Source organism: Convolutriloba macropyga, chromosome 4 (genome assembly GCF_964194025.1).
Source record: "Convolutriloba macropyga chromosome 4, txConMacr16.3, whole genome shotgun sequence".
Lineage (NCBI taxonomy): Eukaryota > Metazoa > Xenacoelomorpha > Acoela > Convolutidae > Convolutriloba > Convolutriloba macropyga.
Genome location: NC_134471.1, coordinates 31167682 through 31194046, shown reverse-complemented (window position 1 = coordinate 31194046; position 26365 = coordinate 31167682). Strand labels below are relative to the sequence as shown.

Here is a 26365-nt window from a genome sequence, read left to right as displayed (position 1 = left end):
AGTTCCAGGTCACATATGACAATTTTGTTGTTGAGGGAAGGTGCAAGTGAACAAAAGTCAATCTTATCGAAGAAGTCGCAATGAATTTACTGGCTTCGACACGGGTTTTCGCAAAAAAAAGTAAACTAATTTTTGATTTTTTTTGTATAATTGACGTTCTTTTTGTAGACGTTAGACATACTCTAAACAAATACAAGCCTCAAGAGCTTTCTTTGGACGAATAAACGAACCTATTTGGTAAATTTTTTTTTGTAGCTAATGGCCTTCATGGCTTTGAAAATAATTGTTTTAAAAAAAAAACAAATTATTACCTAATTTTGCCCTTGTTTCTTTTTTGTCTACTTGTTACCTATTCTCATTAATGAGTGGTCACATACCACACGAGGGGCAAAATTAGGCTTTATAGCGTCGACAGCGTTTTCCCACATGTTTCGTATGAATACTTGTTTGTTGTCTTTATTTGTTTTTTTGTAACCGCATAAAAAAATACAAGGGCTTTTGAACTTTGTCACAATTTTTCTCTTTATTTGGTCAACTTGTAGCTTAATTTCAGTAAAGAAAGATTTCTTCTGCCTACTAAATTAAAATTTAAAATTTATTGAGGCTCTTTGCGTTAAGTTATGATTTCCTTGACTTGATACTTCCAGATTTTATTTTCCATTTTTCACGACTTTTTTTTTCATGTTGTGATATTATTGACAGTTCACATAACTAATTACTAGCGTTCAAAATAAGGCACAATGAAACAAATCAAAATCTTTAAAGGCACATATTATGGTTTTAACGGCTTCGACACCACTCTCGAAGAATTTATTTGAGCTTTTTGTGCTCTTGTCATTAGCTGTCGTTTTCACTTTGTTTTTTAGTCGTATGAACTTTCCTGGCGAATAACAGGTCTCACTGGCTCTTTATGGAGGATTCGATGAGCCTGTTTTCCGATTTGAGTAGATAGCTGATGGCTTTCATGACTTTGAAAACACTGGTTCAAAAAATCAATTTTGTGTTGTTTTTGTTGTTTTTGTCTGTTTTCGTCTGTTTTCGTGACCTAGTCTCGTTAATTAATGATCACATAGGACATGATTGGCGTCGAGAGAAAGCGCAAGTGTACAAAATCTGAAGTTTTTAAAGAATGCGTTATGACAGTACTGGCTTCGAAACGGGTATCTCGCAAAAAAATTAATTTTCGATTTTTTTTCTCTATTTGACGTTGTTTTTGTAAACGTAAGACGCATTCTGAGTAATTACAGATCTCAAAGGCTGCCTTCGGACGAATAAACGAACCTATTTAATTGATTCATTTCATAGCTTATGGTTTTCATGGCTTTCATGGCCCACCGAGTCTTAATATTGAGAATTCACATACCACAATATTGGCATTCGAAGAGGGCGCAACCGAACATAAGTTGTGGGGCAAAATATTGCTTTACGGCTTCAACAGCGTTTTCGCGCAAGTTTTTATTGAGTTATTGCTTGCTCTCTCTATTTATTATTTTTATAGCCGCATAAAAATTAAATAATGACGGGTCTTACTGCCCTCCTATAGAGGCGTTTGTGATCATGAACTTGTTGACATTTTTTAATTGCTATCCAACGGTTTTCATTGCTTTGAAGTTATTTGTTTTTAAAATGGTAAGTCCTTTTTTTTCAGTTTGCTGTTTTTTTTGTTTTTTTTTGTGTCTAATTGTTGTCGTTCTTTTTTGGAGTGGTCCCATATCCTTTCTAGTGAAGTACAAGTTATTTTGTTCAGTTTCAATTTTAGCTGACGCCATTTTGACCTTGTTAATAAGTTTTTTTTAAATGGTCATTATTTTTTGGATGTAATTAATGTTTTTATTAATATTGTTAATATTGTTAATATTGTTTTTTGCTTTTGTTGTTTGTCTTGATTTGCTTTCTTAATAATGGCTTATCTCATTAATCCAATGTTGTTTTTTTACTCCTCTGAGTTATTTGCGATGGACGCGATCTTTTTGTTCAAACACATTTTTTGTTTGAAAAGTACTTGAGTTTTGGGGGGGGGGGGTTTCTATCTGATCCTCATTTGGTAGACATTTATGCCAAAAATGTGGATGAACGGGGCCGAAACTTCGTGTGCGACCGCACATAACCGAGCCTCCTTGTTTAATTTAAAAAAAAGTGCTGTTATGAATTAAGTTTAATTATTTATCCGTTATCCGGTCTTACAATTAAGTAATTTTTGTAGAAAGGAATTAAAAGAAGTCGTTGATGTTTTGGTTAGCCCGAAAAAATGTCGAAAAGCATTTTTGAAATGCGTTTTTTCCCATTAATGATGCGAAAGAGTTATCAGCATTTTCCGATACTCAGTTTAATGCAAACATATACAATGGCCCGCTCTGGATTCGTCTAACTCTCCCCCTTCTCTCTTCTCTCTTTCTCTCTCTCTCTCTCTCTCTACCCTCTTTCTCTCTCCCTCTCTCTTTTTTCTCTCTCTCTCTTTATTTTTTTTCTTTCTTTCTTTTTTCCGCGTGCATTGATTCGAGGGTGGCGGTGATTGATTTATTTCTATTTTCAAAATGTTTTTTCGCAGTGGTAGAGGCTCCTGATGAAGCGAGTGTCAAGTAACTAATTATAGTTTTGGATTTTTTAATTTTTAAAGTCGCACACTTATCGTCTGTTTTTCTGATTTTTTGTTCCTTGTAACGAATTTGAAAACCATTTACGAGGGTTTATGAAGCAAAAAGTTTGAGGCATTAGTTATGCAGAGTTAAGGGCGAAATTTGTTTTTGTGATAGTTTTGCCTGTTATTATTCAATTTATTCGCATGATATTTAGCAAAATTATATAATGAAGCGGGTTATGGATAGTTTTTGATTGTCGTTTGGACATTGAGAGCATTTAATTTTAACTTTGCCTTTTTTCTGGCCAAACGGTCTAAGAAAACATCTCTCATGGCTCTGAAAATATATTCATTTTTGTCCCGTTTTTAAGGACCCATGTTTTAAGAGTAGAGTTATTGGCGTGTGTGGTAACTATAGTTACACTAAAAAAATTTGAACAAAATTTTTTTAGTGTAACTAGTTTCCACACCCGCTTCTAACTCTAAACTTAATACATGGGTCATAAAATTATGTGACAAAATCAACTATATATAAAACCTATTTCCCACGAATACAGTATGTAATTACCGAAATGCAAGCCTAACTGGTGATTAGTTTCCGAAACGTACCGCTCAATGCTAATTGTCGATTAGAAAGACGATTGGTGATTTTGCAATTACCCATAGCACTGTTTAAAGAAGTCTTTGAATTTGGTATAGACTATTTTCTAATAAAATTCGGTCAATAAAGTTTAAGGTTAATTATATGCTCCTAATGGTCTCGTTTCCACAAAACGCAATTTTTTGACTACATATTTCAGCCTTGTTATTGGTACTATAAGGGAAAATGAAATCTTTGTAGTGAATTGTACAACTTTAAGAAATGTCTTAAACATTTTCGTTCTTTTTTCCCCAAGTAATATATTCTTTGAAAGATGTTAGTATGGCATTTTTAAACTGGCGTCTTTGAGCAAGCCACTTTTGTTATGGCCACTTTTGGCAAAAATTTTTTTAAATAAAAAATTTGGGCCATTTTTCTGCTCTCTGTATTTGAAAGCAAAACGGTGCATTTGATTATATGAGAGAAAACAAAAGACGGTTGTGTGAGTTTTGAACGTCAGTCTCAGTTTCTAAAAATGAATTTTTTGTCGAACATATATTAGTTTTTTCTTTTAGTTTTATGATAAATTTTAACTTCAAAAGTCTTTTTTTCAAAAGAAAGTTGAAAAGCCAAAAATATTCAGATGATTTTGTTTAGTCTCAAAAACTGTTTACTGGTCACCAATAAGCCAATGTCATGTTTTTGATACTCTTTGGCTCACAAGAAATGCACGTTTCGTGTTGAATTGGTACCACTGAGACGAACTTTGGTTTTGGACTGTTGGGGCTTTGAGGGCGTAGGCATGACCGCCCTTAGATATGGCTTCTTGAAATTTGAATATAAACGATCGTCGTTTTTGTCAACGTTTATGTGTGCTTTCCCTTGCCGAATTCCAAGTACGATTCGGTACTGGGCACGTCTAAATGCAATTCCGCATCAGTACTGTTTTATACGCTGATTCATGTCATTTTTTTTCTTGCCAGACGTGCTTTCATACTGATTTTATAAGTGTCAGACTTGCGCCAATTCTTCTGATTTTTTCGTTTTTACCAGACTTGCGCGAATTATTATTTTTTTACTTGCGAGACTTGCGCCAACTCCGATCTTTTACTTGCCAGACTGGACCAAAATTCTAATTTTACAATGGCCAGACTCGCGCCAATTCTGATTTTTCTTTTACCAGACTTGCGCCAATTATTATTTTTTACTTGCCAGACTGGGGCCAATTCTGATTTTACAATGGCCAGACATGTGCCATTTTTGATTTTTCAATTGCCAGACGTGCGGCAATTCTGATTTTTCACTTGCCAGAGCTACACCAAATCTGAATTTTCACTTGCCAGACTGGCACTAAGTCTTATTTTTGTACCCAAAAAAGGTCCCGAATACGTCAAAATAGTCGAAAAATCCGTCAGCTTAGTCTAAAATCTCGTTGAAAATCATGATCCGTCACCCCTCATTTAGCCGCAAGCGACCCAAAAAAAATACAAAAACACCTACAAGTTGTTTTACAAAGCAAGAAGCATAAGGGCACCGTATGAAAATATAAAGGCATCAGAGTTGATTTTTTTTACTCCAAACAGGATAGTGTAAGGTTTTTTCAGACCAAATTGACTATGGTTTAAGTTTTTGGGGCCAAAACGAAATAATAATAAAAAAGCACAGTAAAAATGTTTATTTTAATCTTTCTCTCTCTCTCTCTCTCTCTCTCTCTCTCTCTCTTCTCAGATGATCCATAGGCCTTATGTTTGTTATTGGATCTGTTAGAAATGCCTCTCTTAATTTTACAGTGTCTTTGACAACATCAACTTTGACACTTCGTTTGGACCCTGGACACGGAATTCAGACAGTTCTACTCTTGCGGTTTCCGGAGGCACAATTCTACCTGAGGAAACCCATCTCAACTTCTCCTATGATGTGTTGGTTCATTTATTCTGCTTATTTAAATCATTCTCATTACTCGGAAACGACTAGCTCCGCAAAACTTTTCTGAAAATTTAAGAGTTTTGTAATTAAAAAAATATTCATCCAAATTTGGCTACTATACGCAAAATTTGCTATCAAAAACCACTGAGACCTGGCTGACAATTCAGCTTAAAAGACCTGGTTGACCTTGTAAATTTTGCACATGAAAAGAAAGAACGAACAATTGCTTAAAACAGAGTTCTCTCACACTCGATTACCATACAGCTTCGATGCTCAATCGCTGTAAACGTTTGAACTGAGTCGCACATACCATACTATAGTTTGGCGCAGATGCGAAATCGAACCTAGTTTCTTGGGAAAATTGTGTGCCTACAGTTTGAGGAGTTAGAAAATTTCAGAGGTTGTTGTTATCGGTTTGTTTGGGATCATCAAAAGAGTCTATTTGTGATAATACTCGCTCATAGCATAGTACACTTTTTTTCTCTTTTAGGTCTGTATATGGTGATGGCAGTGGATTCCCAACTGACAAACAATGGAGACCAGTTACAGTAGAGTTCGTTCTGCTTGATCAACGCTCATCTTACAATAACGTAAGTAAATGACTGAATTTCGTACTTTAGAGATATTTATATGCAAGAGTTAACTGAATTTTATTCAAGTCATGAGATTTTTGTATGATCGCTTGTTTCGTTCCAATCCCATATATGAAAAGGTTTTTCGAAAATTTTGAACTCCATGAAATTGTATCTATCATTCGAAAGCTTTTGCAGAATAAAATTGATCTGCAAATCAGCTACATACAGCTTTTGGCAGATGTGAATTTTCCAATTTTTTACAAGAACTTTGTGTTTCTTATAATTTGTAACAAATTTGTGTAAACTCCGATTCATAAAATATTTTTTTCTAAGAAAACAACATTGTTTTTCGCCGAATATTATACTTTTGATTTCATTTTGACGGTTTCTTGAGATCTTGCTATTTTTTTAAGATTTGATTTACCTCACACGCGAAATCATTTTGAACACTGTTACATTACGTTCACTCAAGCTAATTCTGAGCTCTTTCAAGGTCAGTAAAGGTCTTATTTAATGATAAATGTTAACAATGAAGATAATAAAATAACCAATTTGAATTTCTTTTGAAAACAAAGTTTAAAATATGTTTAGTTTTTAAATAAATTATTGTGTGTTGCATCAGCAACTCCATCAACTCAATTCTATCTCTGTTGCTATCTATATTCCTACATCACCAATTTCTGTTTCGCTGCTATTTCGACATGCTTCCAGCTATGTTGTGGAATTATATTCACTCGAAGGAAAAACAAGAAGAATTGCTCATTCTCTTTGATTGCTTCTTATTTTATTTTGCGCAAATAATTGGAAGCTTTATTTAATATGAACCCTTGTTTTATTTAAAAAGCGTTGGGAAACATTAGTGAGGGCAGGGCGACCTCTAACAAAATTGGTCATGAATTGGTATGTTCTAGTACTATGGGAAGGAGTTCGTTCTGTCGCCAGAGTGCCCAGCCTGTTTCATGACGTCAGATCTGGAAGTGCTTCACGTTAGTTTTTTTAAAATAGATAATTTCCACGGTAATAAGAGTTATTTAAATATAGAAGTAGATTTCAGGAGAACGGATACAGAAAATCTGAAAAAAATTTCCCCTCTTATTGGAGTATCAACTCTTATGGAACAAACTGCAGATTGTTGGCATGTCAATATACTCTCTGTAATATATAAGGAATTGATTGAGCTCTGATTGTTGGTCACCAGGACGAACAGTTTTGTAATTAAAGACAAAGTTGTTTCTGATATTGGAATTTGTTTTCAATTGCAGACCGAAGTGAAGTACTATTGGTTCGCTCTGGGCATAATATTCTTCTTCACCCTGGGATTCTTGGTGATGCTACTGGTCATCTTCATCCTCATCCACTGCTTCGGATTTTCATCCGTCGTCACTGTCTTGCCTGTCAATATACGTCAGTATAATTTACTAATTCTATGCTTTAAATTATTCAAGTGGTATTATTTGTAAGAAGCGGAGAGAAGCCCTTGTTGGCGTCATGATAAATTTTTGTCGTCTTTAAAATTTTTTCCAGTTTTTTTTCTAAATCACGTCATAATGTGGATAAGAGTTCTGATAGTTCCTCATATTTTTTTTGCAATTTCACGTCAAGTCACTTAAAAGTTGATTTATAAACAATATCTCGGAGCCCAACGGTTCAGGTAAAACCTTTTGGTAAAAGAAAATTTTTTCAGAGAACTTTTTTGACGAGCACCGTACCAAGGCAGCTACTAATTCAATTTAGTCCACGGCCAAGGCGGCAACTAATTCAAATTAATCGATGTTGGCCGCTCTTTTGTTACTTTGACTCTCAGCCGCATTAATGAAAGTTGGTATCAGCTTCTGAATGATATATAGTCTAATATATTTAAAGGTTTCAATATGCAGAGAATGATTTTCATTTGTTTGACAACCTTTAGGTTAATTTTAGAAAGTATTGGTGACCGTTTTGTTGTTTGTTTGTTTTTTAAGAGAAATGTTCTCTTTCCTTTAGTTAATTTACCTAAACGTAGAATGTCTTCCCAACGATTACAGAACCCTGGTTAATAGCCGTCAGCCTCTCAAGGGCTATTATTTAGCCGCTCTCGCTCGTTTTACAATTCAAAAAACCTGAATTGTATTGGGGTGCTGTCTTTTTTTAAAGATCTGTTCACACATTTTCATGATTTTTGAAATCAAATTGGAGTAGTGATTTTGGTCACGCCGAAACAGGAAGTGGAGCAAAAAACGAGTGGTTTTGCGGCGTGAAATTTTTTCACTTAGATTTTAAAGTAGTGAGAAAACGGTGTTTGAACAAAAATTCGCGTTCTCGCTAATAATTTTTTGTTCACATGCGGAAATTTCACTTTGATTTTTACTGTTATTTCAATTTTTGGACCGGATTTTCTTCTTATTGGTTCTCCCAATCCATTCATGGTTCGTTCTAGGAATAGTTTTTTGTTTGAACCAAGTTTTCCTTTCTCGCTAGTGGTTTTTTGTTCACATGTGAAAATTTCACTTTGATTTTTACTGTTCTTTCGATTTTTGGACCGGATTTTGTTCTTAATGGTTTTCCCAATCCATTCATGGTTCATTCTAGGCATAGTGTTTTTTGTTTGAACCAAATTTTCTTTTCTCGCTAGTGGTTTTTTGTTCACATGTGGCATTTTAACTTTGATTTTCTGTTTTTCCATTTTTTGATCTGAGTTTTTTTTTAGAAATGGTTTTCCCAATTCACTCATTGTCCGTTTTAGGTCTAGTCTTTTGTTTAGTCAGTGAAAATTCTTTGAATTGTACGTCTCAGGGCTTGTCCTGCTATGTTTTACCTTTTGATCATGTTTTTCGTTTTACATAAGTCACCATTTTCACACTTGACCTTCTTTTACTTCACTCACTGTTTCAACTGAATGGATTTATAATTCTTTTACGTATTGAGTTACTTAATTTAGTGAATACGGTCAAAGTCAAAAGAGCAAAATCAAAAGAAACGGGATAAACATATGAAGCGCGGTCATTAAGTAATATAGCATTAGGTTATGAAAGTTCATCAAAGCGGTTGCTAGCTGGCATTAGTATTATGCCTAATAACATTCAGTTTAGAGGCTGAATTAAGTGTAATTTTAGAATCTAGCCAAAAATGCAAAATTTAATCACCGATAACAGCACTTTGACGCTTAGAAAAATTCTGTCAATTTCTCTGATATTTTTTTTGTTGTTCTGTTTCAATCTCAATGTGCGTCAAGCGGGTCAACGGCGGCTATTTTCCGGCAGTTTGCCGGCTATGCTTAAAAATAATCAGTGTCTGAAGGTAGCCCAACATATTAAAATAATATTGAGCTATTTGGTAAAAACGCACACGAAGCAGCACATGCTAAATATAACTTTGCACGCTTTGAATGCTTTGTTAAGTTTCCGGCACTAACTAGATCTGCTGCTATTGTTTTTAATAAGAAATTGGATGAAATAAGCGAATTGTCACAGAAATCGTGATATAGATTTGGAATACAAAATTACGCAGATCGAAACTGCAGTCCATAGACACCACTCTTACCACCCAAGACTGCATAATTGGTTATCAGAGATTCCTCTGATTTTCAAATAGTTGGGTGAAGCTTGATTTATTTTTTCTCTTAGTTCTCTAAAAAAGTAATAACTTAAATTCTAGCCCCCCTTAAATTCTAGTTTATTTGGTTTAAATATTGTAATGTGTTGCAAATAATTTTTAACGTTTGTTTTCAATAGTTGAATTCATTTTTGAGGTTTTCTTGTTTTGGATGGTTATTGATGCTGCGTTTCTGCGTGCTGTTGTCATATCAATGAAAAGTTTTATGTGCCTCTAAATGATACATATACATACAGCTTCAAAAATGATTTCCATGGTTCATATATTCATTTTTTAAGTTGAGGTTTTGATCAGCCTGTTTTTTTACTGCTACTTTGTTTAGAGTCGAGTGAGGAGTCGAGCGAAGAACGTGAAAGGAGACTTCGGAAAGAACTGAGAGATAGAAAGCGGAGTGAGAGGGAGAAACGACACATGTTACGGAGAGATCAGAACAGCAAAGACATAAAACAGAAGCAGGTGTTATACATGATTCATGTTATTAACTGCTCTCGAATGAGAATCAATTATTGTAAAGGTGTGTATTTTTATGCAGATTTTTTGCGTGACCATTTCGCGTTTTTCTTCTAGAACAACCTTTGACTTCTCAAGTGACCGTTTCACGCACTTCTTCTTGATTTTTGAGTAATTTCAATTGCTCTCACTCAGAAATCAAGTTTGTTGTTCAAACAAAACCGATTGTTAGAGTCTCGATGACCAGTACCTGATAGCCGAGTGGTTAATACCTCCGTCGAGGTGAAGCAATCGGAATCAGGACGTTGAGGTTGGAAACCTACCGTCGGCTGATGTTTCCGCACCCATAAAGAAAATTTTAAAGAGGCTGCAGCCCCTGAATTAAATTGCGCTACTTGTCATTCGAGAGCAATTTTTCGGACGTTAGTCGGTTTATGTTTTATACTCTCTTCATTTAAAACATTTGATGCCCTTTTTTAGGATTATTATTGTTCCGACCCGCTTTGGGGGGGGGGGGCGGACTATATACTCAAATGAGTTCTTTTTTGTTCAGTCATTTTTTGCCGATCGATATATACGTCATAGAGAGTTGCGAGTGGTATCATTAGAAAGCCCGTCCAGTGCAGAATATGGAATTAAAGAAGAATTTTCGATTTATCTTTTTCACTGGGGGTTATCGAGATTTCAAGTTTTTTGAATAATAGACCGAATTTCGTTGTTTTTATTCATATTTTCAGTATTTTTTGACCATATTTTGTCAATTTAGCTGAATTTTTTAAAAATTGTTAACAATAGTGTTATTGATTTTACTTTAAAGGACAGAGGAGGCTTCTCAATTGGTTTTTTTGTAGCCTCTTGGTTAATAATTTCGCTAAATTTTTTGAAATTCAACTTTTTAAATAAAAAGTTGCTTCTTATACGCTTTTTTGGCACTTTGTTAAAATATGCCGACAGTAAAGACCTAACATCCGCTCTCGCAATTTTTTAAAACACCAAAAAGAGCTAGTCAAGTTGTAATTAAATTTTTGCCGGTTTTTCAAAAAATTAAAACAATATTTATCCAAAATGCATCATTAATTTTGGTTTATTTAAAAATTTCCTTTACTAATAACCTGTATTGCAAACGCACGGAAAAATTAAGCGTTTTTGTTGGAGGATCAGGAAAATTGGGGCTTGGTTTGGGTTGATCTTGGATTCTTCAATCAATATTTATTCGGATTATGTTTAAGTCGCGGTCTTTTTCAAAATATTTCTGCAGTTTTGATATTTTTTTGTTGATTACTGACGAAAATGATTTCTTATAGAGGTGCATTTAAGGACCGATCTTGCTTAAAGTAAACTGAGGCCAAAAGAGATTATATTATGTCTTCAGAGAAAACCTCATAGTTTTTATGCCTCGTGTTATTGTAAATTTGCCTTCATTTTTCATTCTTTCAGGCAGCTTCATGACCTTGCATTAAAAATGAATGATACAACTGGGTTTTTGGAGGCTATTGTTGAACGTATTCAATGTTTTCATTTGTTATCTAATGCCTCTCAGAACTTCGAATATATTTGTTTTATGAAAATGTCATTGAAATTTTTTAGTTTGCCAATTTTGTCTTTTTTCCATGTAGCACAGTCTCTACTGACACTGGGCAATTTTTATAACCTTAAGCCAAGTGAATTAAAAAACATTCCGTATTATTTCTCGGATTTTTTAGTACAAAATTTCATAAAAGTTTTAAGATATTGCTGGTTTGCCTGTATTTGGGGTTATATTTTTCCCTTTTCAAATAATCTCATTCAAGATAGCTGCAATTGGCATGGAAAGAATGCGCAAAAAACATTTTTAAAGATTTCAATGAATGGCTTACAGTTCTGCGCAACCGTTCTCCCGCAAAATTTATTAGAGTTTTTCTTTTTATTTTTGCTTCTATTGTCGTACTTTCTGTTGTCGTACGGTATATTCTTGACAACCAATGCCTTAATTACTCTTTTACAAATTAAATTGATTTGATTTATTGATTTCAGTTTATAGCTAACGGTTTTAATTAATAATTTAAATATTTTACTTATTGTCGTTCTCATTGTTGTCAAGAAGTAACTTCATCTCATTATTGAAAAGGCTAATCATTTTGCTCCGAACAATTTTTGCGCTGTTGGTTGTGTTTTCCTTGATTGGCGTCTTTAGAGCTGAGAAATGTGTTTTCATATGAATTTCATAAGTTTGATACTGATCGATATTTGTCTTTCGTTTTGATGCCCTTTTCACGGAGACTCTGTGCAAAGAAAACTCATTTAAAATCAAAGGAGACCCAAGCTATAAATGCAAAATTTTTTTGATATTTTAAGGTTCTCAATAGTTTTCAATGTTTTATAGTTTTAATGGAAACAGCACTGTGGTTTCGACGAATTGTTTATGAAATTTTGATCAAGGTCCGTATTTTTTTCTGCCCTCATTTGATTTGGTGTCACTTCAAGAAGCACAGATGGCTTCGTGAGCAGTTGAAAACTGATCTGTTGTTGTTTGAAGTCGGAAGCATATGGTTTGCCTTAATTTTTTGAAAGTATTTATTTTAGTAAACTCATTGGATTTTTGAGCTTTGTAACTTTTGTTTTATCTCTGTCATTTTTGTGGCTTGATCTCTATAATGACAGCTGGCATCTACTTTCCATAAAACCAAGATCCAGTTTTTATAACTGATTTGTTTCCAGTCAATGGTTTCCTTGCTTTGATACTACGCATTTTTATAAAGATCAGCCTTTAAAACTGATCTGTTGTTGTTTGAAGTTGGAAGCATATGGTATGCTTGAATTTTTTGAAAGTATTTATTTTAACAAACTCATTGGATTTTTGAGCTTTGTAACTTTTGTTTTATCTCTGTCATTTTTGTGGCTTGATCTCGATAATGACAGCTGGCATCTATTTTCCATAAAACCAAGATCCAGTCTTTATAACTGATTTGTTTCCAGTCAATGGTTTCCTGGCTTTGGTACTACGCATTTTTATAAAGAAAAGTTATTTTTGAAAATTTGTCCACCTCTGAGTTTTTGCGTTTCCTTGCTACATTATCAAACCAATGGGGTGGCCTAATTGGCTGGAGAATATGGTTGAAAAATGTGGAATTGAGAATATTTAATGCTATCCGTGAATGGCTTATAATTTTAACGGTTGCGACATCGCTTTCTTGTTGAATTCAGTTGTTTTTTTCCGTTTTTACCGTTCTTTTTATAGTCGTGTGACATATTATGGATAATGGCTGATCTCAATTGCTTTATGAGGTATAGGCTAACCTTTTAATCAGATGAGTTGATACATATTGATTCTGAAGTTGGTTTTTCAGAAAGTAGAAACGCATTTTTGAACTTTGGCCCCTTTTTGCTCTTCTTCGTCGACCTGTTACCTAGTCTTCTTATTGACTGGTGTCATATCTTATCCAAGGAAGTGCAGGTTAACTTGTTTAATTCCGGTTTCATCTGGTTCCAATTTTTGTTATTATGTGTTATTTTATTATAGACCTCGATTTTTGGTCGTAATTAATGTTCGCTATTATTTTATTTTTATATTTGTCTTGTCCAGTACTCTCATAAATGGCAAGTCTCATCGACCCTCTAATCCAGCATTAATTTTTTCAAATAGTTGTTTCTTAAAGGATATATGATTTTTAGGAAAGTTTTCTATCTCTTCCTCATTCGGTAGTTGAGCTGGGTCGGTACATTATGTGCGAGCGCACATTGACGAGCCTCCTTGTCTTGGCATTTCGTCCCAGTATATAGAACCCTGTTGCTTTTCAATGCACAAATAAGACATCGTATCTTAATTATGCGTGTCAAATATTCGAACCACTGCTCAAACTGATGATGAGAATGATCAAAGTTTTGGAATCTAGATATAGATTGTTTCGGAAAAACAAGGGGCTCATTAGAAATGGCAAGCATTGTGAATCTTGACGAGTCAGTGTTGACTTACTCTTAGACAGAAAGCATTTATCGATAATAATCATAATGACAACGTCACATCTGTTTTCAATTAACTGATCATTTGAATTTGGCGGGGAAATCACATATAATACTCATTTAAAACTTTTGAAATTGTATGTGACAATTGGTAGAATCGAAGGTGATCGTTGTTCCGATATTTTCAAAAAGTTGTCATAAGTATTGTTTTCCAATATAAAAAGTTCGTATTTGAATGAATGTATAAATCTGTGAACATTCTGGTTTTTAATATGTTTAGTGCAACCATTGTTATGAACATAATGTTCAGGTGTCCTCCAAGACCTTACCGGGTCTGGTGATGGGTAAAATGAAGGCATACCTAATGGGCTCTAGACAAGCATTTGACTATGCCTTGACAGCACTGACCTCGATGATTCAAGAGGACTACACTAATTGTACTGTTGTGCAGCTGGCTGCAGTTGACGATGCTGTGAAGACGGAAAAAGAAATTGCATGGTAAGTATGAGAGAAGGAATGCCAAATTTCAAGGCTCGTTCTATCAAAAAATCAGTGTTGTCGAAATCCTTTACCTTAATGGTATTAATTGATGATTTTTCACAGGTGATTGAAACATATTGTCAACTGCTTATCAATTTTGTTTGTATATTTATGAATCTTTGGTTTTGGAGATCTCAAAACGCGTACCTAGCTGAGATGGCCACGCAACATTAAGAGTAGGTTTTTTTAATTGCCTATAAATGAAGTGCCATTGCCCAAACGGAGGATCAAAATTTGGTAGAATTGAAAAACTAACTAATAATATTGAGTTGGCTGGTTCTACGAAAGTGCTCTCAAGACTTTTTTCCCTTATCTCGAAGCTGTGTTATCCATAAACCTTTGTGAATAAACTTTACTTTTTTAGTGTGGATATTGCAGAATCAATTGAGTTCGACAAATCATGTGAACGTACGCGTGAACATCTTCTTTTGCTGCTGATTCGATCAATTCTGATCGCAGAAGCTGAGGCGGTTGCAAAGGAATCCGAAGGAAACGATGCTAATAAAGATGTCTTGTTGCGATTAGCGAAAAAGATAGAAATTGACATTGGCGATGCCAAGAGCAAAGTTGACAATGCTTTCAAATTGGAGGCAGACAAAATGATGAAGAAATTGCGACTTAATCACGAGGTTAATTTTGGATAACAGATTTTGAAAAAAAAATAAAACTTTTTTAGTGGACATAAACAAAGAAATTTTACTCTACTAAGCTGTTATTAAATACGCTGCAACAATCTCATTTTTCTTGTATGTATAAAAGGCGGCAGTCTATTTTGGATTGATAGGAATTTTTGGATCTGTTCAAATATCGCCTCTTCTTAGGTACCCCCTTCTTAACTTAACTGAATGTTATTTACATAATCATCAAGATTCGCACATAAGCCTACCCTTCAGATAATTTCTTATTGGTCAATAAATTGCTCGCTTAGAACCTACAGGGAGGGGGGGGGGGCACAAACGGGAAAAGATCCAGTCAATGGATCAATTTTGATCTTCATCTGTTTTACTGAGTTCATTTGTGGAACCAATTGGGTCTCAAATATAGATAGTCATCTTTGTAAATCATTTTTTCAGATCACGTTTAGTGTCAAAAATTTACTAGCGAATGCCCTATAGTTGTCTTTCAGAAATTGTGAGATATCGTAAGCTAATATGTATTGTGAATCGTAAAAAATTTCTTGCAACTAAATTAACAATTTTTCCTGGATACTCCTGTATACATATCAGTGGGCTGCGTCTACAGCAATTCTTATATTCTTTCATGCTTTAGAGCTACTACTTCATAATGAGAAGTATCGCGCTTTAGCTTTTGATTGGTTGATAAAAACAGAGAATGGAAAAATACTACACGCATTAAAATTGTATAATTTCAGTTCCTACCACTACGGCACCTCTGTTCAGCCGCTTGTATCAAGCACCCCTATTAACTTAGAAATCAACTTAGCAGAAATCAGAACGTTTTTACATCGTACCCCGCACTTGGAAAAACTTAGCACAATATTGAATAAAAACCGTACTAGAAGGATAAAAGCTCCATAGCGAAACCTCCTTAGGGAGTATGCAATATGGCGACAGAGATTCGGAACGTGTTTTCTGCACAGATAAACTCTCATCATACTTTTACACAACAAACCCTCCCTTTGATTCAATTAAAATTCTAACAGTCATATTAAAATGCTACTAACTATAAATAGCGGCATTGCAAGAGTTGAAACTAAATGGCCATTACCCACCGGCATTCAAGTTAACGTCACATTCGAGGACAACTCAGAGCAAGTTAAATTCATTTCCGGAATACAACCACTGTACAACTTTGCAATCTTTACATGGAATTCAACTGGCTTCTACAACACCATGCCCCAAAACCTAAACCAGACAACAGTAATTTCCTTTAAATATCCAATCAAACCACCCATTGCTTTTTGAAAACAGCCTACACAGATCAATTTCTCACTACATTCTTTTATTTAACTTTTCTCACACAAACGAACAAGAAATCAAACCAAAACCAATGGCAGAACCAAGCCCTCCCCATGTCAAACCGCGACGTTTCTCTGGATTATCAAATGAAATTTGGGATTAATTTGAAGGCCTGCTTCGAGCCAGCATTGCCGTATCAAGAATACCTGAAGCCCATCTCCAACGAGCACGATATCTTCACCTACATCTTGATGGGGATGCACTAAACTTTTATCTCCGGCTGTCAGGAGCTAGGCAAAAAGACCTGGACAACTCATAACAAGAGCTACGCAACCGCTATGCAGGGTTAGATCAAAGAAGAATTTTTGAGCTGGACCTACAGTCACGAAAGTTTGACCCCATAAAAGAACAGCCGGACGATTTTCTCACCGACCTACAACTACTCGCAAATCTTGCAATAGTAGACGACGACGGAGGCATAGATCGCACAGACGAAAGACATCGAAGAATCAGGGAGCATTTTATACAAGGCGTTTGATTTAACAACAAAAAATGGTTTTCTGAAAAATGACAGTATTGCAGTCAACGAGCTGTGCGCAATAATCATAAGAAGAGTTCGAATTGACCAAATATACCCAGAATCATCGCACACCACAGCATTAAGCGCACATAACGCATCAAGCAACCCAGCAATTGTTCGAGCTCTGGCTGCAGCGGTCGCATCAATGCAAATATCACAATCAAAAAAGCAAAAATTTCCGGCATTCTCAAGCCAGCCAAATTTCAACAATTACGGTAGAGAAAGAACTTTCAGTACGCAAAACAGGCCAGGACAACTTGACTTTGAAAACCGACAAAACACTGAACGTGAGCCACACCCATACCAAAGAGGTCGAGGACGAAGAGCGTATAGGGGACAAAACCGAGGAAGCTTCTCAAGAAACAGGAGCTTTTATAATAGGAACGAACAGAGAATTTTTAACAATAACAGAGAAAGATCCCCTAAGTCTTTCTTAACAGTGCGTTGGACACCTGCCAGCAATCAGCACACTGCCCGAGGTTGTTCTCAGCGACAACCAGCATACCGAGATTGAAATGAGAAGATGCATTTCAACCAACAGCCAAAAACAATAACGTGCTTTGTTTACTACAAAACCTAGATAATCTCACATCAACTTTTAGAGAGAACCTTTTTCTTGTACCCTTACAATTCAAATCCATTTTTAGTAAAACCATTGCTGTGACAGGAGCGTTCAGTAGTGTGATGTCACGAAAACAATGTAACAAAATAAAAAGTATAACCAACATGGAAATAAACAAAAAAGCTGCTCCAGATATTAGTGTTTTCACAGCGTTCATACACCAATCACCTATACCCAAATTTGATCACAGTTCATCTCAAATTCAAAGTTGGACATATATTAATGGATAAAGTGTTTTTATTTTTTGAAAATTTATCTTCCATACTACTCGGTCTACCGTTTTTGAGAGACACTAAATTATCCTTGACCCACACAACCGACTACTGCATTTCTCGGAATTTACAATTCAGTTGAACACAATGAAAATGAAGGGAACGAACAGGAGAGCAGAATTGACTGAATGCTAGGAGAAAATACCCCTGAAGACAACAAAAGAATACATTCTTTATCCCGGACAACAGCAGCAATTACAATTGCAACCAGAAGAGCATATGAATTCAGCAAAACAAATAGTATAGGCATCGTTGAGCCATTTCCAAAGTCTAATAACTTGTCATGGCCCTCGCTAGCCATTTGGAATTACTAAACAACAAAACGGATTAACCCAGCTTGCTATAAACACAACAGAAGTTCCATTGAAAGTCAGAGACGGTTCAATTATTGCAACATTTGAAATTATTACACTATATCAGGCACAATATCAATATTCGTAGATCACGTGCAAAAAGACAGTCTCCCTCCAAAAGCAGTGGCGTTTGAACGCGAATTCATTAATTATATCTACGTGCTGGCGTTCGTCATGAACCCACTAGAAGACACCTTGGAGGAAACTTACGAATTAATCAATTCGTAAGCCAACACGTAAGAAATTCATATGCCAAAATCGTATCCCTTATCTGTTTTTATTGTCATTAAATTGTATGTAAAAACTTACTCTTTCTACGTTTGCTCCCGTTTAGTTTGTATCCTTTGCATTCCACTTCAACAAAATATTCCCTGATTGATGCTTCTATCATAACAATATAACCAATGTTGTAAACTTCGTAACTGTAGAGCTGTTAGTAGTCATCACTCGAATGCATTATTCCACTCATTTTTTCACTGCACATTACGCAACCACAGTGGTCATTTGTTTCGCAGCACCAACGAACAGTAAATGATCATAAATTGTTTTGCATCATAATCAACTTTCCTCGAAGAAACTATATATTAACTTTGTTTGCCAAACCTCTGTTTTGCTTTTAATACCAATTATCTTGTTGCAGTAATCCCCCTCCCATATCTTGTTGCTTTTAATTTTGATATAATTGTTCCAATGAAGTAATCTCTATATTTAATGATCCCCTTTTATAAACAAAGCTTTTTCAGAGCTCAATCAGAGCTCATTTATGATGCAATACAGCAATCATTATCAATAGGACATAGAACAGCACGGCGCCAATACCACAATACCATTAGCGTGATAAGAAGTACACACTAAAGTTTGCTTTTTTTGACTGAAAAGATTTTGCATTCTATATTCGTTAATCGCTGATTTACAGTTAAGACTTCGATTTATGCTTTTTCGACGGTGGTCAACAACATTTAAGGTTACCTGTTTAGAAGCAGATACTGAGATTGAGAGTGAAGCAGTTGAAGGAGAGGAAGCCGCTTTCTCACCTCTTGAAGAAAGAATCAAAAATGGTACGTTTTGTTAACATTGGCTCTGTCTACTGTTTTAGGATCCCTCTTCCACATCCGGTTTTTTCTCATTAGCATGTAAACTAACAATTGTTTTTCCCTTTGATAATGCTTGCTAACTCTCAATAAAAGGTGCAATTAGAATATCTTGTATAATGTAGGTATAATCTACAGAAAAATAATAAAACATTCGTTTTGCCGTCATGATATAGTGAGTACATAAACGGATAATGTTTTACAAATGTATATGTAATCATGATTTCAGGAGCGTCACAATCTGTTGGAGGCACTGGACAGGCAACACAGGAAGGAGTTAGATGAGTTAGCGCACGTGCTGCAGCTGGAGAGGTTTGAACAGATGGAAAGTTCCAGACGTGTAAGTGATTGGGGTGTTTTTTTATTTGCGAGCAAGTTTTTGTTTCTGTTAATCGAACCGGGTTTAACACAATAGTAATATTGGTTTTTGTATTCATAGTGGTTTAAAAATCGATTGGATAGTAAGAAGTGGAGGTTTCTTTCACCTTTATTTTAATCAACTTTCGTTGCAAAAATCTGAAACAGTGGTGGAACTATAATTTGGGATTAGACTATCTTTTTCATTAACTCTTTTCTCGCAACTGTTGCTAAGTGAACTGTGGTAAAAAAAATTGGTAGAAAAATGTAGTCTAATTAGCTTTATTGTGACCTAGTGTCGAGAGTTGATTTAAAAAATCCAAACGAATGTTAAAGCAACGAGAGTTGATTATAACCTTTGCCACACGGGTTTTACGAACCTCTCGATGTTATTCGGCAACTTGACTTCGCCTCAGAACAGTTTGATAACTTCTCGATGGCGATAACAACATTTATTAAACCGTTATAAGGGTGCAAAAATATCAATTGTAGCCCACCTCTGGCAGTTCCATTTAGCACTGGATCCGATTAAAATTATCGTGAAAATTGGAACAAGATACAAAAATTTTAGCTAAGTTAATGAGGTCGGAAGGTTTCTAATAATTAAAGTTTGTTTTTAAGTGCGCGCAAATCCTTTACATTATCCTGTGATCTATAGTTTGTTTCCATTTATATTATCATCTTTGGTACACCTAAGGCAAATAAATTTTTCCGCCTCTCATTTAGTGCTTTGCTCATGGTGATTGTTTTCAGATAAAAGCCGCGGATTTGCGTCTACAGGTGAAACAGCTCATCAATGAGGCTCTTGTATCTCAGAAAGCAGAGCTGGCTCTCAAATCTGAAACCAACTCTATCGGAAGTTCAGACACACCCGATATAGCAGCATTGGATCTGGAGACGCGGCTTGATTCCATCAGGTTGACAATTACAGTCTCCGTAATGTTAAATTATTTTGGGGCATTCTGACGAGTTGTTCTCAAGTTCCTTCTAATCTGATTCAAAGATCTGAGTTTTACTACTTGATATGACTTGATATAATATTTGCTGGCCACCGATCTTATCTATTTCATATTTTATTTTCTGTAGAGAACGGAAAGCACTTTTGTGAAAAATAAGAGATGGTTCTGATAGATAGGATCAATTTAAGAACATGAAACCGCGCTTCAGAAGTCGCAACTCTATCAAACGATTTTCATCAGTTTAAATATCATTTGCAAAAAATTTAGCGCCTCGTAATTAAGTGAGGTGAACAATCTTTCGAGAATCATTTTCCTGTATTATTAAAAGTTCCTTCGAATAATTCTTTTTTTTGCATATTGACAAAAGATATAGCTCGCTCAATATAGAAAGACCGTTTCTCGTAACACATGTCTTTGGTTGATTTACTTCACCGCCTTTGTTTTTCGTCAAAGTCCTGAAATATGCGAATAGAGAAGTTTAACCTAGTCAGTTCCCATTGATTTAGAGTTCAATTCCAGTCAGCAGTTGACATCCTGGAAAAGTGTCTTGATTCTCACGTGGCAGATGTGAAATGCAAGATGGAGGAGAAAACCGCATGGCGCAGGCACTTTGTTACTCTGAAGGAGGTTGCTTCGGACAGACAGCGGGGAGCTCTGAATGTGATCAGAGACCAGATGAAACAATTCCTCGAAACTCAAATTAGGTAGTCATAGCAAATACTTACAATCCTAATTTTAGAGAGTTTCTTGAGAAATTCTGCTATCCATCCCACTCTTGAGCTTAAGGAAAGATTGTTTTAACACAAATTTAACATCACCATCATCTTAAGTGGTTAGCTATTTACGATGGAGTGTTTCAGTCATCATCCCGCTTTTAATTTTTATACAATTTGATTCGTATTTTTCCACGCTTATTTTTCTTACTATCAATCAATTTAAGTTTAGCGAATCTCTGTTTCGATTAATTTGACCTAGAATCATTCGCATGTCATCATTATAAAGAGTGCGCTTACTTGTTTATCATGACCATGAGTTACTAGGCCGTGTTATAATTATAATCGCTCATGTGCTAGTTTTTTTTATCAAGCTTCAAAAATATTAATGCAAATTGTCCTCATATTTTTGTGTCAAAGAGGCGTATGAACAATTTAGAGCCAAATTTTGCACCGTTTTAGGCAGACCTGCTACTGTTTTTTCATCTGGCTTTGAATTTCATTTCAGTTTGGGTCGCATTGATGAGGTGGAGGAATCGAGATGGATGATGCGACTGAGGGGAGACATAATGGCTATCAAAGCTGCCATGCTGAGTGAGAAACAACACCAGCTCACTCAATTGGACAAGGTCACTTTGTCAACACTTCTAATCAATTTTACGATATTTAATGTTTTTCTAACCATTTAGGAAATGTATTTTTTCTCGATCACTTGTGAAACGAACGAAAATGTTCTGACATGTGAAAGGAACCAAAACCATGATGTTTCACTTAAAATCAGTTCTGACCGATAACAAACGTTGCTATGCTATTGTGAAAAATTGCCAGACAGTTTTTAATGCCAGGAAATATTGAGAACTTTTAAAGGAATTTTGTTAACCGACCAATACAATATCAAATTTGATCTACTGAAGTTCTTATTTTTTAATGTTTTCATCAGAACCGAATTTAAATTGGTTGCACGTTGTTGCTAATAATTTATGCCGCGCCAATTATAATTAATATTTTCCGTCGACTTATGAGTAGTCTATAATTCGTGTGTCTATGCGTGTAGGTGAAAGTGAGCGAGTACATTGCAGAAAAGAGCGCACGCAGTGTAGAAATGGGAGACATCCATAAGCAATTTGACGAGGTGGCAAAGGAGAAACTTATCAGTGGCGAAATCGGTAAGCATTTAGAATTGGCTCTGCTGCTATTAAAGAATTTTTGCAGTGTACAAAATAAATATCCAGACATTTCCAAGAAGTTTTGTGTGAATCACAATTTTGAGCATAAAAGTCAACAAGGATGCTCGTTAATGTGCGTTCGCATATAATGTTCCGACCAGAGCTCATCTACATTTTTGACTTAATTGTCAACCAAATGAAGAGGTAATCAAAAATAGATGTTTGAGTTTAAAAAAATTGTTACAAAACCAAACTACTAATTGAATTACATAAAGCCATGCCTTATTACAGCGGTCACGAGAGCTGCCATTAAGACGACTACGAGGGAAAAAACGACAAAATAAGCAAAAACAAAAATTTCGCGGCAAAACTCAATGTCTAATTTAGCTACAAATATTTTTCCTAACTACACAGCAGATGGGAATTCTCATTAATGAGATTAGGTAACAGGTCGACAAAAAGAAGAAGTAATGAGGTGAAATTCAAAAATCAATCAACTTTTTTTAAACCAAAAAGTTCCAAAGTCTTAAAAATCATTAGCTTTTAAAGAAGTGATTTTTGATAAATTCTATGCATTATAATGCAAAACTAAATTTCAATAGGATAAAATTCAATATGTTTCAATGAAACCAAATTGCGAAAACTTGTGGCATCGATGTCATAAAATCAATACTTAGAAGATAAAACCGCTAACTATATTGGTTTTGGTTGCAGCAGAAAAGAAGGTAATCTTGTCATTACTGAGGCTTATTACATTTCACGATAATATGTTTAAGGTCGGTTGATGTTCAAAATGTTTTTTCGAAAAATTATTTATAAAGTCTTAACAGCCATCAAATTCAATAGCTTTCATCAGATGTCAATAAAAACGCTATTTCATGCCTCTATAGGAAGACAAGGATGTTTTTCTATCATAAGTCGCACAATAAGTCTTATGACTATAAAAACAACAACAGATACAGTCAAAAACCAAAAATTCAGTAGAAAAGTGCGAGAAAATGTTCAAGCCATTTAAACCAAGAGATTTTCTCTGAAATTTTTGTCTATGATCCCTTGAATGTCTTCTCTAAACCAATGAGAACCATCAATATAGGATAATGTGATAAGATTTCAAAAGGAACCAGAATTTCAAAAAAAAAAATATCCAATTTTTTTCAAATTCTAAAAATTTGTGGCATCGAAGTCATGAGATCAATAGTTAGCGTATAAGACCGCTAAGCAGATTATATTTGGTTGCTGTAGAAAGGATGGGGTCCTACAATTCACGAAAATAAATTTAAGATCGTTTAATGTTTAAAAAAATTCGAAAAATGATTTTTAAATTCTTAACAGCAATTAGCTGTTCCACTCAAAACACTGGGTAGGTTCACCTAATGCTCATTAGGAAGCGTATTACAGTTTTAGTCAACAAGTCAATGCCATAGGACTCCAGAGTTATACTAAAATCTCAAAATGAAATTAAAAATTTCATTAAAAATTACAAAAAGTCGAAGTAAAAAAGCATGAGTGATTTCTTGCAAACCAATTTTTTGTTCATTGGTCATCATTGGACTGTAAACGAGGTTTTTTAATCAGCCGAACCTCGATATGAAAAGTAAGAGCTCTCTAAGCGACAAAAATCATGAAAAGTTTTCTACAAAAACAGCCCTCGAATTGAATTAGATTTTTTTTGACAGTTAACTACCTTTTGAGACCAGAACTATTATTTTTGTCGCTTTTCGTTTATTGGCAACAGAGAATTGTATTACTGTGAAGCCTGAAATGTAACTTTGGATAAATATTTTTCTAGAAAAAATCCTAAATTACGCTAAAAGCGAACAAATTCATGCAAAGTATGCCTTGTTCACACAAAATTTTAAACCTCGATAACTCCTCGAGAACTGCAAAACTCAAAAAAAAATCTTTTTATTTCGATTTCTACGCTGGATGAACTTTTAAATGATACCATTGACGTTTCTCTACGATGAATATATCGATCGGCCAAAATTGACAACAGTAAAAAAAATACCCATTTGATTACATAGTTCCTCCCCCCTCCAGAAGTTGGGTCGGAACAGTAATTGCTCAACTCTGACCTACTAAACAAAAACGATCGAAAATTGTTCTAAGATTTGTATTTTGAATAGTTATGCGATTTAGAAGGAAGGATACTCCCACACACACATTTGTGACAACAGGTATTCTTGCTTGATCACCTTGATTCTTTTGAATGGGAAATCAGCAAAAGCAATATTGTTTTTCCTACAGAACATGAGTATCTTGAAGCTCTTCCGTTTTCTCGGTAAAGCTATTTTTCAGTTAAGTTTTTGAAAAAGAAGGAATTGATTTTTCCATATAAATAGAATATATGATTATGGATAATATAAAAGCATTGCGATGATTGAGATTGAGACAGCCAGCGATGATATTCGCGCCTTCTTTTCAGCCTGACCTTGATTGAGAACAGTTTAATCCTTATATCTCAGTTTTTTATTCTTATTCGGTATTGCGACAGTGAATATGTACCCCAGACCATGATGATACGTTTCACTAAAGAAATATGAACTGGACTTCAGTACTACACCTTGCTAATTCGTGATTACACACCAAGTCAGAATCTTTTAAAGGAGTACACAAACTTGAATTTTTTGCAGTCAAATTTTTAAAATCTCACGGTGTTTTTTCAATGAATGGATATATTTTATTACTGCGAAGTTTGACTGAATAATGTTCTTTTTTTCTTTTGCATAATGGTAGGTTCAGTATATTAGCTGCTATATGTCTAGTTTCTTTTTCTGCAGTGGACAGATCAAAGAATTCGTTGCTAAAATCCTCACTATGTATACTGCTGATTGATTTTAAGACGAATTTTCTAAAATCGTATTTATGCATATCGTACAATGATTAAAAAATGGAGTTTATTCAAAATGTCTTCACAAGTGTCCAGCTTTTTCTTAAATGAACAAATTTTATTTTTTTTGCAAAAGAATCATAGAAAGAAGAGAAGAAAAACTACAGCAGCCTTACCTTAGATTTCTATATTGAATGACAGGATTGAATTATTAGATGACAGGATTTAAATTATTTTATTATTTGTATTTGTCCATGGCACAAAATGTCTCAATTTTGCAACTATGCGACAGTGCTCATTTTTTTACATAATTTTCCATTGTGGCTCACAAAAAGATAACTTTTTGTCGCTAGAAACTCAGAGTATTTGAAACTGGCTGTTTATACTGCCATCGAAATAAAACAATTTGTTTTGTTGCTCAACATGTTAGTTGCTCTAATATTCATCTGCACTGTTTTATTTGCTTTAACGACCATTGTTCTGAAACTTAGCCACTCTTCAAGTTAGTTTTAACAGATTTGGTTCGACCTGGATTGCTTGAACTCCTGTGGCTGTCGAATTGTTTTCGTCAGCAGAAAGAATAACATCGAGCTTTTGCAGGTTAAACGTAAACGGTTTAAATAGATATTTAAATAAGTGGGCCGAGGTGGATCCCTAAGGAACACCACACATTGCTTGCACCCAATTGGAGAATACACCATTTGAATGCAGACGTTGTATCTAAAAAAATTTTTGTTCGTACTATTTGCTCTAGGAAATGTACCATCTTCGAATGAATAACTGAGAAGAAAAGTTAGATTTTCCATTTTTTCTGCTGCTGATAATTTAACTAATTTGTTTCTTACAAAGTCTTAATCAGCGGAAGATTTGTTTTCCAGGTCCATTGCTTTTTCTCACTCTCTGTTTTTTGTTCTGTATATAAAAATTGAATGTTGAACAACCTGCGTTGGCAAAAAACTTATTGACTGCCATTGCGTTATCTAAGGCTATTGGCTGCTTAACAATTTAACAATTTATAAACCTGCCTTTTGTTACCAATGCAAGATCTGATTTTTGTTATATAAATTTTTTTTTTGGTTTCACAATATTTTATTCGAAACGTTATCTCAAAGACTTAATTTTTTTCTATTTTTCTTTAGCTAGAGATGGTTTACACAAACGCACTATAATCTGGATCAAGTACTTTTTTATTAAGACTTATTCCATTAATGGGGTAATGATCAGAGAAGCTTTAATGTTGCAGTACCTTTGTTTGCCAGTTTACAATATTTTAACAATTTCATGTTTGTCAGTTTTCTCGTTATACCTGGTATTGGCTATTTAA

At 34.7% G+C, this 26365-nt stretch overlaps 1 protein-coding gene across 2 annotated transcripts in view; it reads left to right on the top strand.

The window, feature by feature from the left end:
- Nucleotides 1-26365, top strand: part of LOC142337613 (uncharacterized) — a 116602-nt gene that overhangs the window by 19924 nt on the left and 70313 nt on the right. For both annotated transcript variants that reach the window (XM_075386964.1, XM_075386966.1), the window contains exons 6-18: nt 4949-5077; nt 5575-5674; nt 6571-6645; nt 6922-7063; nt 9573-9706; nt 13950-14137; nt 14544-14808; nt 18903-18983; nt 19246-19356; nt 20127-20290; nt 20839-21036; nt 21554-21674; nt 22100-22211. In XM_075386964.1, the coding sequence (XP_075243079.1) occupies nt 4949-5077; nt 5575-5674; nt 6571-6645; nt 6922-7063; nt 9573-9706; nt 13950-14137; nt 14544-14808; nt 18903-18983; nt 19246-19356; nt 20127-20290; nt 20839-21036; nt 21554-21674; nt 22100-22211 (1820 nt within the window). The remainder of the gene's footprint in view (nt 1-4948; nt 5078-5574; nt 5675-6570; nt 6646-6921; nt 7064-9572; nt 9707-13949; nt 14138-14543; nt 14809-18902; nt 18984-19245; nt 19357-20126; nt 20291-20838; nt 21037-21553; nt 21675-22099; nt 22212-26365) is intronic.